At 37.2% G+C, this 13090-nt stretch overlaps 1 protein-coding gene across 3 annotated transcripts in view; it reads right to left on the minus strand.

Annotated features, from left to right (window-relative positions):
* The window catches only part of ABCA8 (ATP binding cassette subfamily A member 8), a 74035-nt gene that overhangs the window by 29712 nt on the left and 31233 nt on the right, over window positions 1-13090 (minus strand). For all 3 annotated transcript variants that reach the window (XM_041724600.1, XM_041724601.1, XM_041724602.1), the window contains 5 exons: window positions 12733-12871; window positions 12057-12147; window positions 8340-8479; window positions 4588-4707; window positions 1058-1256 (listed from right to left, as the gene is read on the minus strand). In XM_041724600.1, the coding sequence (XP_041580534.1) occupies window positions 1058-1256; window positions 4588-4707; window positions 8340-8479; window positions 12057-12147; window positions 12733-12871 (689 nt within the window). The remainder of the gene's footprint in view (window positions 1-1057; window positions 1257-4587; window positions 4708-8339; window positions 8480-12056; window positions 12148-12732; window positions 12872-13090) is intronic.

Below are 13090 nucleotides of genomic sequence, written 5' to 3' on the forward strand. Positions count from 1 at the left end.
AGAGGAAAAATATTTCCAAGCAGACTCTTTGCTGAACTTGGAGTCCAATACGGGGCTTGATCACATGACCCTGAGACCATGACCTGAAAACCAAGAGTCATATGCTTTGCCAACTGAGCCACCTAGGCACCCCTCAGTTGAAAATTTTTATCATTTCTTCATTATGTCTTGCCTCAAAACTTTCCCATTCCTAATTTCTAATTTTACAATATTACATCTTGTTTGAATTCTTGCTAAATGCCCGGCATCTTTCCAGACTCTGTCATACAGGGTTGCCAAATTAATAATAAAGGTTTTTCTTTCTTTTTATTAATAAAGGTTTTTATTAAATCATGCTATCTCCTTGTCAAAGATTCTCAAGGAATTCCCATTACTTATTTATTTAGCAAGCATTTACTGAGACTCTATTATGTGCTAACAAGTCTCCTATTTTTTCGATGCTTAATCAAAGAATTCATAGACTAGGTAATGATTGACAGCCAAAGTGCCATAGACACAAGGGCACAAGGGTGCTAATGAGAGGTGATGTGACTCTTAGGAGCAGGGATAGTGCTCACCATGCACAATATGGAGTGAGCTTTCATCACTTAAGAGGGCCAGTGGGTAGTCATGACATCTAGGTAAGAGAAAGTAGAATACAGTGGGAGAGTCGGGACATCCAGGGAAGAATCAGGAGCATTATTGTAGAGCATCCAAAATAAGGCATCAGCATATAGATATGTTGGGGGAAAAATCCACATCCTGATGTGTCAGTCACCTACCATAGTGGAAAATTTGAAAGAGATGGAATAACACAGGAAAACTACATTATTTCAGCTTTTTCCTGAAACTTGACTCTAAAACATTATAAGCTTCCCCTGCTAGCCTGCTGATAGATAACTACTAAAACAATTTACTAAATGGAATATTATTCTTTATCCAGTTTTGTAGGTGGAAAAATTTATTTTTATTATTTGATTGTCTTCTCCTGTTTTTACAACTTAGATTTGTTTTGTTTTTGTTTTTGTTTTTAATGTACTGACTGAAAAAAAAAGCCCTATCACACTCTGGCACTCACAGTGATAAGAAAACTTTTCTTTCATGCTTTAATTTCAAGAAGCGAACCCTTGCAATTGTGCAGATCTGCTGTCTCCAGAGAGCCATGCCACCTAATGTCGTTCTCATTTCATTAAGTGAACTGAGAACTTGTTCTGTCTCAACAAGCCTCTCCGTGTCTCCGGTTCTTTCTGCCTGTGCTTCTCCCAACATGGCAAAATCTGCAAAATACAAAAAAAAAAAAAAAAAAAAAAAAGCAATTCATAAAATGCCACTTCGGATGGACCTTATGGAGGTTACTGGAGGAGTTTGTTTTACCAATGATATCAGAGTCTTCTGCATAACTGTAGGCATTATGTGGTATTATTGGCCGCTGCCCTGAATCAGAAAAAATCAATGGAAAGTTTCATTCCTTGAACAAAAGGAGTAGAAAGGGGCTCTCAGATCATTTGGATACAGACAATACATTAAAGAGGTTACGATGAATATGCAAGATCACATAGTGGCTAGATGTCACTTGGAAACTTGGTAAAGGAAACAACAATCTCAGGTGCTCACCTAGAGAAACAAGCTACAAATAGACATGCTATCCACTGAGGGTTAACCGTTCATTGTTGTTACTGGAAAGATCTCAAATCTGTTGACACCATTTGAGGCTGCACTCTCTTGGATATACCCCACAATTTCTGGATACCCAGGATGTTGTTCATTGTGTGGTGCTAGAACAAGCCTGACATCAAACCTCAAAAAGCACACACCCATAAATGTGTAATCACAGACACACAAACACACCATTCTGGTTACTAATAAAAATGTAAGGATCCTATACAAGATAGTCAACAGCACATTAAAAGAATAATTCTGGGATCTTCTGCTTCCACTTAGTTGCAAGAGACTGTCACCTTTCTTACCAAGAAGAGAATAGTGCCTGCTATTCTGAACTGATCAGATACATGAAAGCACAAAGACAGCAAAATAATAATAATAATTTTCATAGAGAGAAGGGCCATTCCTAGGGGAGGCAATTTTCATGTTAGGGGTACAGTAGAAGAAAGAAAGAAATTTAGACATGAATGAGGAGAGAACAGTAAACAAACACGGTCGCATGGCCTGGCAGGACAGACTAGAGTCACGTGGTACCCAAATCACAAAGTGAGTTTACACCTTTTACCAATTCTTTCCCATGAGAACTTCACCAAATACATGGGAACAAAGGCTGGAGATGGGAAAGAAGAGCTAAGAAAGATACACAGCAAGTCACATAGAGTCTTGTGCAAGATGTCATCAAGGTCCATGGGGTCTTCCTTTGTGAAAGAAATCCACCGGGGGCTGGCTACTGGACAAATGAGCAGAGAGAGATATACTGAGATAGAGTGGACCTTGGTTGGGTACATGGTAATGTCTGAGTGTAGGGGGGTAATGTGGAAAGATCTCTCAAGACATGGTAAGCTGTAGTCAAGAGTGGAGAGTCAGGTTAATTCCCTAGTAGTAGAAAAACTGAAAATCCCCCCCAAAATAAAAAATGACAGCAAGAGGAAAGTCAAAGAGATATCTCTTCTTCTTCTTCTTCTTCTTCTTCTTCTCCTTCTTCTCCTTCTTCTTCTTCTTCTTCTTCTTCTTCTTCTTCTTCTTCTTCTTCTTCTTCTTCTTCTTCTTCTCCTTCTCCTTCTCCTTCTCCTTCTCCTTCTCTTCTTCTTCTTCTTCTTCTTCTTCTTCTTCTTCTTCTTCTTCTTCTTCTTCTCCTTCTCCTTCTCCTTCTCCTTCTCCTTCTCCTTCTTCTTCTTCTTCTTCTTCTTCTTCTTCTTCTTCTTCTTCTCCTTCTCCTTCTCCTTCTCTTCTTCTTCTTCTTCTTCTTCTTCTTCTTCTTCTTCTTCTTCTTCTTCTTCTTCTCTTCTCCTTCTCCTTCTCCTTCTCTTCTCTTCTTCTTCTTCTTCTTCTTCTTCTTCTTCTTCTTCTTCTTCTTCTTCTTCTTCTCCTTCTCCTTCTCCTTCTCCTTCTCCTTCTCCTTCTCCTTCTCCTTCTCCTTCTCCTTCTCCTTCTCCTTCTCCTTCTCCTTCTTCTTCTTCTTCTTCTTCTTCTTCTTCTTCTTCTTCTTCTTCTTCTTCTTCCTCTAGATATCTTTTCTTATTGAGAAACTTGGCAGTGGGGCAGTATCACATAGAGAGGGGTCTAGAATTTTGTCTGTGCTGGAATATGATTTTAATGTCAATAAGAATACTTAGACCCCTGGGTGGCTCAGTGGTTGAGCATCTGCCTTCGGCTCAGGTCTTGATCCCAGAGTCATGGGATCGAGTCCCACATCAGGCTCCCTGAAAAGAGCCTGCTTCTCCTCCCTCTGCCTGTGTCTCTGCCTCTCTCTCTCTATGTCTCTCATGAATAAATAAATAAAAAAAAACCTTTAAAAAAACAATATCTAGGAAATCCACAAATATTTGTACATTGAACGACATATTTATAAGCCTCCAAGTGTTATAATAATCTCTCATCAAATAGGGTGTATCATTGGAAGTGTAAAAATTATTTAAAATAACCAAATAGAAATTTTGTAGTTGAAACATATAATAACTGATTTCAAAAATTCACTGACAAAAACAAAACCTCAACAGGTTTCTTCCAGTGGAAGAAAGAAATCAGGGAACATCACAAAAGATAAATTGAGATTATTAAGAAAGAAAAAGGAATGAAAAAAAAAATTAAGTCTCAGAGAAACGTGACTCACTATCAAGCAAACTACCATACACTACCATGTACGTTAATGGAAGTTCCAGAATGAGAGTTGAGAGAGAAGGGGTCAGAAAGTATAGTGGAAAAATTAATGGCTAAAAACTTCCCAAATTTGATGAAAAACATTAACTACAGATATAAGAAGCTCACCAAATAGGATAAATGCAAGAAGGACAAATGCAAGAAGCAGCAGGATAAATGCAAGAAGGGGCACCTGGGTGGCTCAGTAGTTGAGCATCTGCCTTTGGCTTAGGTCGTGATCCCAGGGTTCTGGGATCGAGTCCCTCATCAGGCCCCCCACAGGGAGCTTGCTTCTCCCTCTGCCTATGTTTCTGCCTCTCTCTCCGTGTCTCTCATAAATAAATAAAATCTTTAAAAAAAGGATAAATGCAAATAGATGAATACCTAAAGACATCAGAGTCAAATTGAAGCCAGGGACAAAGACAGAATCTTGAAAGCTGCCAAAGACAAAACAGCTCATCATACATGAGAGATTCTCAGTAAGATCTAAAGCTGACTCCTCATCAGAACCCCAGGCCAACAGGCAGTGAGAGAACGTAATTGGAACGCTTGAAGAGAGGAATTGAAAGTAAATATTTTGTCTGAAATTGCTCTTGGGAAACAGGATGAAGGTAGTCAGCCTTGGTTAGAAAACGGGCCATCTTTAATAACAAGGCAAAACTAGCAATAAAGGGAGCAAATGTGACAGGGATGTATTTTGGCTTTATTTATCCTTGTTTAGGAATGGACTTGCATCTTATGGAAATATATAACCACACTAGGTGTTGTGAATACATTTACATGATCGTTTTTGTGCATTTTATTTACCTGATTCATCAATAGCTGGTTTTCCTTCTAGTTTCAGGAACACTTCATTCAAAGTTGTCATGGAAACACCGTAATTCTCAATTCCCAGGCCAGGACATCTATCCAGATCCTCATAAAGTGCTGAAGAAGACACACACAAGCGAACTGAGTCACAATGTCATTCAAATATACGTAAGATGTATATTTGCGAACTGAGGGCAACTTTGCAAACTAAAAAGCACAGATGCGTGAAATTATACTTGTGATATGTCAGACATTTAAAAACTAACATTTCAGAATAAGTAAACTTACTCTTCAAATTCCGTGTTATTTTAAATTTTATATTGTTAATAGCCTCTATATAAACTTCTTTTAATCAAATGCTAATTTTATTTACTTGTATTTATATTAAGATCATTTTAGATTTTTTTTTTCTCACTTGATTTTAACATTAAGTTACCAGTGGAACCTCAGGTTTTTTCAACTCTAATTAACTGAAGACTCTTTTCCAGGGCCATTTGTGCTTTAAGCGGCCCAAGGGAAAGAACTAATTTTTTGAAAATTAGTTGGATGGTGCTGAAGCTTTTTCAGTTCAAAAGATATATGTTAAAGGAAGTACATAAATTATAAATCATTTTTTTTTTATTTCTGCCTTTGACTGTGGAAGAAGAAATTCGCAAGATCTCCTAGAGAATGTACAACTGACCCAGGGCATCTTGGAATAGTCAGGAACTGGCAGGCAGGACTCCTGCTAGCAATTCAGTATCCAGCCATTCTTTAGTTTGTTCACCAAAAAGACTTTTGGTTTTCTAAAAACAATGAACAGTGCCCCTGCCTGCATGGATCTGAAAAATAACATTTAATTAAATGAAGCTTGGATAAAAACCTACTTACAGAAGTCCTGAGGCTTCCACCTGCAGCTTCTCATTGGGCAAAAGGATAAGTTAAAGACTTTTCATCTTGTTAGAGTAGCATATACAGAAAAGCAGAAAAGAAGATTCAAACTGCTAGTGAACCTTATGTGTCATTCTTTATTTTACCTAAAATATTACAAACCTCCTCTAAATTATAACTAGTATGAATACCCTAATTATAACATTAATTAGGGTTCAACTAACATTTTGCCTGATAGCGCTAAGGAATACTTGCACTGTCACCACAAAATGTACACTTGAATGACTTTGTGGGTTAATTTATGTGTTTGATAACCACACATGGCCTGGTTAATTGCTTCAGCCACCTAATGTGGCTCTCATTGTGCCCCATTACCATGGAGTAAATCTTCCGGATGACATACATTGCAAGTAAACTTTTTCTTTCTTTTTAAATTACACTTGAGATTATTTTATTTTATTTTATTTTATTTTATTTTATTTTATGGAGAAAGAGAGTATGAGAGGGGAATAAAAAGAGAGAGAGAGAGAGAGAGAGAGAGAATTCTAAGCAGACCCCACACCCAGTGCAGAGCCTTACACCAAGGCTTGATCTCATAACTTTGAGACCATGACCTGAGCCAAAATCAAGAGTTGAATGCTTAACTGACTACCATCCAGGCATCCCTTGAGATAATTTTAGATTCACACGTGGTTGTAAAAAATAATAGAGAGATCTGTACACTTCAGTCCATTTCCCCAGATGATAATATCTTAAAAAAATCACAGTATGATATCACAACCACGCTATTGACATTAATACAATCAAGATACCGAACACTTCCATCACCTCAGTGATCATGCTACCCATTTACAGCCACACCCATCTCTCCTGATCCCCTCTTCTCCCAATCCATGGCAACTATTAATCTGCTTTCCATTTCTATAATTCTGTTATTTCAAAAATATTATGTAAATATTGTCCTACAGTATGTAATCTTTTGGAATTGGGTATTTCCACCAAGCATAGCTCTCTGAATATTCATCAAGGTTGTCTCATATGCCCGTCAGTAGCCTGTTCCCTTTTATTTTGTTGAGTGGCACTGCAAATCATGAATGTACTACAATTTAACCATTTACTTGTTAAAGGGAATCTGGGTCCTTTTGGCTATTGTCTGTTCCAGATGAAGCTGCTGTGTGCATGTACAGGTTTCTGTGTGCATGTATTTTCATATTTCTAGGATAAACGTCCAGTAGTGAAATGATTCAGTTGTATGGGAGTTGCATGCTTATTGTTTTAAAGAAACTGCAAGCTTTTTCTCAGAGTGGCTGTGCCATTTTATACTCCCATCAGCAATGTATGAGTGATTCATTTTGTCTATATCCTAGCCAGTGTTGGATAGTATCACTGTATAAACAAAATTTTTTTAGCCATTCTGCTAAGTATGTAATGAGATCACATAGTGGTTTTTAATTTGCATTTCCCTCTTGACATATGATACTGCACACCTTTTCATGTGCATCTCTGCTACCTGTACATCATCTTCAGTGAGCTGTCTCTTCTTATCTTTTTCCCATTTTCCAATTAGGTTGCTTGTTTTTTACAGTTGAGTTTTCAGAATTCTTTATATGTTCAGATACCAGTCCTTCGTGAAGCTTGTGAATACTTTCTCCCAGTCTATAACTCGTTCTATCATCTTCTTAATGGGATCTTTCACAAAGCATTTTTAAAAATTTTTATGGAGTACAACTTAGTTTTTTTTCCTTTCATAGACTGTGATTTTGGTGTCATGTCTAAGAACTCTGCCTAGTAGTAGATCCTGCAGATTTTCTTATTAATTTAAAAAAATTATGGTTTTAAATTTTATATTTATGTCCATCATTTATATTAAGTTAATTTCTGTATAAGGTGTGAGATTTAGGTAAAGGTTCTTCTTATGCCTGTGGATCTACTTGCTCCATTTGTTGGAAAGGTTATCCTTCTTCCATTGAATTGCTTCTCCACTTCCGTCAAAAATCAGCTGGGCATATCTGTGTGGGTCTACTTCTAGGTTCTAGATTCTGTTCTATCTAGCTTTGTGTTGATCACTCTGCCAACTGCACACTCTCTTGATTATTCTATTTTAAGTAATGCTATAACTGTCTCCCTTGGCTCACCACAGAGTGACCTGACAAAAACCACAGGTGTTTGCTTCAAAAGAGTTGATGGGGGCGCTCAGAATCTCTGACCAGGCTGATTTCTGGGTGTCTTCTGCAGGAAGCCAGTCTGTGAAGACTGAAACAACATGCCTGCTTTATCTGGTGCAAAGTATCAACAGAAAGTATCAAGGGAAATGAAAATAAAAAGAAAAAAATCAGTAGAAGATGTTCCCCAAAAAGGGACAAGATAATTGTCCAGAAATAGACCCTCATGAAATGAAGCTACATGATTTACCTGACAAAGAATTCAAAATAGCTGTCATGAAAAAAAAAAAAAAAAGATGGCTGTCATAAAGTAGACTTCTATGCTTTGGCCTAAAAACCCCAAAGTTATCACAAAAGTCTTGTCAGGAGAAGAATCATGGGACTGTTTCATGTAACGGTTAAGCCAGAGGTTTTCAATCCTTTGTTCGTTCACAGTTATGAATACTAGAATTTCTGCCTCTATAGTCACACGACTAAAAAGGGAATGGGAGATTAAAAAAGGCTCCCTAAAATACCCAGACATTGAAATATAACTATTAGACTATAATATTTCTCACTATAGACAAAATCATCCAGTTACTGTATTATTCTTTACATTGTGTTTCAAATACCTGCACGCATTGTAAGCTCTCAATATGTTATAAGAATTACCATTGTTTCTATGAATATTATTTACATATTTCATTTCATAGTGTACATTAGTACATAGTACATTACCTGGAAATCTATTTGTTCTTTCTAAGGGCAATGTGTAGACAAGTTTTCCTTCACTTTCTGCTGATAATTTGGCATCAGGGATGTGCTGTTTAATAAGTGATGTTATATTTTCCTGAACATGCATTTCATTCAACTGCAAACTGGCATTTGAAAAAAAAATCTATGTTATTTGACATAGTCTTCAGTGGCATGAGGAAAATTACTAGCTTCTAAGGGACAAAGAAAAGTCAATTAAAACCTAATGCAAGAGATAGGTCATTCAAACATGAAATGAGAGAACAAAAAAAAAAATCAGATCATATAAATGTAATGGGAGAAAACAGAGGGAACTAGTCAGAACTAATGGTCTGGTTATTCTGGGGTGATGTCCAGACAAGGTTGATATTGACTCAAGTCCTTACAAGGAGAACAGCACCAGAGTACAGATACCAGAGACACAACCAAGACTACACAAAATGGAAAGTTGTCGATTTTTGGAAGGGGGTTTAAGTTGGATTAAAAGGATTATTGTATTGGACAAGAAGAAGGGATTTTTGATAGGCAAAGACACAAGGCAAGGTTCCATTACTTGGTTTACTCTTTCGTACAAATTTATCAAGTTATTAGTATGTGACAAAAATTTCCCTAAATGCTGAGGGTACAATGGTGAATGAAAGAGCATTGCTCTACACTTATGGAGTTGACTTCTAATGGGGAGACAGGGAGAAAACAAATAAACAGATAACTAATAGATTAACAGCAGTGGTAAGTGCTATGAAGGAAATGGCTTGCAGATAGAAATTAATTGTGGATGAATGTGGGTATGGATTGTTGAGATCACTAAGTTTTGCTTTCTTTGTATGCTAACCCAGAACTTTAGCTAAGGACAAAGTATCATAGAGAAAATTAGTGTATACATTTAAAAAACCATGGATATTTCCCCAGTGTAGAAAAACAAACAAAAAATGTATTAATCAAGGTTATAAATATGTAGCCAACAAAATATCAGGGGTGACATGGCTTCTAACTTAGTTTTGCCATTTGAAATATGTTACTTAACCCTGTAAGTAACCTTGTTACTTAACAGTTTTCTCTTTAGCAGAAATGGAATGATTCTCAACATCTAAAGTTGCCCTGAGAACTAAATAATAGTGATGTTTTAACTTAGCAAGTCCTTTAAAAATGGCTATTTTATTTGATCAAATGCTTATACTGAAATTATACTCTTTATTCATAACTATGAAGACCATGTAAGAATATGTATTATTTTTAGAAGCAGTGAAACCCCCTGAGGGAATGAAGCAAAAACCCAAAAACTCATAATTGTTCTCCATCTTATTATTGCTCCTTAAAATAAGAATAGTTTAAGAAATACTTCTTGTTCACTTACAAGAACTTGTGTGGGCTCTAGAGAGACCTGCATGAGCAGCACATGTATTCTCTCTCCAGGAGTGTGTACCTTGGAAATGGGGGTCAACAAACTTTTGCTGAAAATGGCTAGATAGTAAATATTTTAGACTTTGCAGGTCAGTAGATCTCTATTACAGTTATTCAACACTGCTGTTGCAATGCGGAAGCAGCCATAGGCAATATCTAAACACACGGGTGTGGCTGTGTTCCAATCAAACAATATTTACAACAACGGGAAGTGAGCTGGATTTTGGCTCATGGGTCATAGTTGGCTGACCCTGATTTTTTTTTAAAAAATATTTTATTAATTTATTGGAGAGAGAGAGAGAGAAAATGAGCATGAGCAGGGGGGAGAGGCAGAGGGCAAAGTAGATTTCCCGCTGAGTAGGGAGCCGGATGTGGGGCTTGATCTCAAGACTCTGGGATCATGACCTGAGCAAAAGTCAGTTGCTTAGCCTATTAAACCATTCAGATAACCCTGGCTGACCTGATTTAGAAGAAATAAGGCAATTTACACAAAGTATTGTCTAGGAACACTTGCGGATTGGGTAGGGATCCTGATTAGCAGGACATATTTTTATTTTGAGGACATATTCTATTACCATGCTTTTTGTGCTAGGTGCCATGTAATTTACTCCTCTACAACCTTCACTTGCAACGAAGAATTGTTATTCTCACTTCATAAGGGAGAAAACTGAGTTTCAGAGATTTTTAATTATCTTCCAAGGAGCAATTGAAACAATGTGGGATAGGAAACGAAATATTAGAACAATACACAGAGCTGGAAGATTAATAAAGGCTACATGAGATAGCACTCAAATAATGCTTTAGGACTGAACAGGTGGTAATGGGTCCAACGAAACTGCCAGCCTCAGCAAATAACCTCAAACAAGGTGAAATGAAAGTCATGACAGGACATGTGCAATGAACAATGAATTTTTTAAACTAGTTTTGACTAATGGCTATTGAATTGGCTAAGGGCAAATAATATGGAAATCATAATAGTGCGGGCCACACCAGCATCACACAACTACAAAATCTGGATTCTGAAAGGTAAAAATGGTACCATTAAAGATTTTTTGTTTGTTTTGTTTTATTGTTGTCATATATATATATATATATATATATATATATATATATATATATTTTCTTTTTAAGGTATAGATGGTTTAAATCAGAGCTGTACTTTGGACAAACTGACCAATTCACAAATATATTAAAAAGTAATTTAAAATATGGATTTGGATATTAGCCTTCAGGGTTAAAAATATCCAGGTACGGTTCTGGCTCTATCACTTATGAATCTAGGGAGACTCTCTGTTCTTCTGTAGAGTAAAAGTAACAACAGTTTCTATCTCAAAAAACAAAAAGATTTAAATAAAATAATGCTAAGTATCTTATCTCTGGATGACTCAATAACAGCTAGAGCATGCTATTTAAAATTATGATAAAAATAGAAGAAATGTTGGGAAATATCAGGAAGGGAGACAGAACATAAAGACTCCTAACTCGGGGAAACGAACTAGGGGTGGTGGAAGGGGAGGAGGGCGGGTGTTGGAGGGGAAGGGGTGACGGGCACTGAGGTGGACACTTGACGGGATGAGCACTGGGTGTTTTTCTGTATGTTGGTAAATTGAACACCAATAAAAATTAATTAAAAAAAATTATGATAAAAATAAAATGAAGAGGACAGAAAGAAGAGGAAGCACAAGGACAAGACGTCTGGGAGAAAGAGCGGAAACAAGGAGCCTACTTAAAAAATTATGTTAATGGGTGAGAGAGGAGGAGGGTGGTGAGTACAATGTGTCAGGTATGAGAGTTCCCTCAATCCAAACCTTCCTAAACAAACAATGTATTGTGGATATTCTTTCTATCACATTTATCTCCATTTTTTTTGTTAAATTATCTTATATTTTCTTTTTTTTTTTTTTTAGAGAGAGAGAGAGAGAGAGAGAGAGAGAGAGAGAAAAGGGGCATATGAGTGAGAGGAGGGGCAGAGGAAGAGAGAGAGACTTGTCAGCAGGCTCCACACTTTCACAACCCCGAAATCATGACCTGAGCAGAAATTAAGGGTCAGCCACCTAACCTACTGAGCCACCCAGGTGCCCCAAGTTATCTTATGTCTTCAATCTCTATCATCTACCCATCAGTATCCCTCATATATACACACAGCAGTTCCATTTTGCATACATGTATCTCCAACATCTGTAATGCAAACATCTGTGTGGAACAAATCAAGTGTTTCTCGTGTGTTGTAATGTGCTGCGTCAAGCATTATGCTTCCGCTAGCTCATTTCTCATTTTCCCAGCCTCTTTGTGTGGCTCTACCTTAAGTGATATCCAATGCCCCACTTCTTCTTTAAAAATAGAGAAGAACCTGCACACTTCAGCTTCCCGCTGGAGAGAAACACTTTCCTATCTGAAAAGGAAGAAGAAAAGAAGAAAGTCTGTAAGCTTGTTAAGGAGTCGCCCACTGTTTCCCAAGAAAAGACAGGTAATCATGATCCAGCTCTAATCTAGGAGCTTCTGCCTATTTAAATCCAGGGCTTAATAAAAACTCATGGAAACAGGCACACTTTAACCTTATTTGTATACTTCAGGCTATTGTTTTGCTATCCAGCCAGCCACGGAGGTGATGTGGATAGATCTTGTAATACAGACTATCATTGTGTTTTTTAATGGACCAAACACTAAAATTATTTGAACATTTCAATTTGATTCACCTTAATTTTGTGCAAGTATTAGAATAGACTCTTATTTCACAATAATTGACTTTCCTGGCAGATCATGCCCCAGTGTAATCAAATGATAAAATTCGGAGAGACACATGGAAATGGTTGGGAGCGAGACTCTTTGGGCTCCGTTCATAGCATTACCAGCTGTTCAGATTTCCAGGTACAGCTAGATGACCACATTATAAAATACAGCTGCTCGGAATACCAATCCGTATTTCTTAAGTCTCATGAAGACCTCATCATGACACTTAGTGAAAGCCAGCAGTTACCAGCCAGGATGTCAGCCTCATCCATGAACTGGGTACTGAAGAGGATCACACGGTCTGCTTTCCGCTCCCTCAGGAGGTTCCAAACCTGGTGCCTTGAAAAGGGATCCAGTCCAGCAGTTGGTTCATCTAACAGGAAAACCTACCGAGGAAGGATATATATCAAGAGTGTCTCCAGTAAGGCGCAGTTCTTCCAGAAAACATGGAGAAACCATATTACTTCTTATTTAAAAGGATATTGATGTTAGGATCTTGTTATCCTATTTAATGCTCTATCACAAATATTTTATCACAGACATCCTTTACAAATAGAATATTTGAACTACTACTAAAAATTTCATTTTTAAAACTTTGAATTTAC

This window comes from Vulpes lagopus, chromosome 12, assembly GCF_018345385.1.
Source record: "Vulpes lagopus strain Blue_001 chromosome 12, ASM1834538v1, whole genome shotgun sequence".
Taxonomy (NCBI): domain Eukaryota; kingdom Metazoa; phylum Chordata; class Mammalia; order Carnivora; family Canidae; genus Vulpes; species Vulpes lagopus.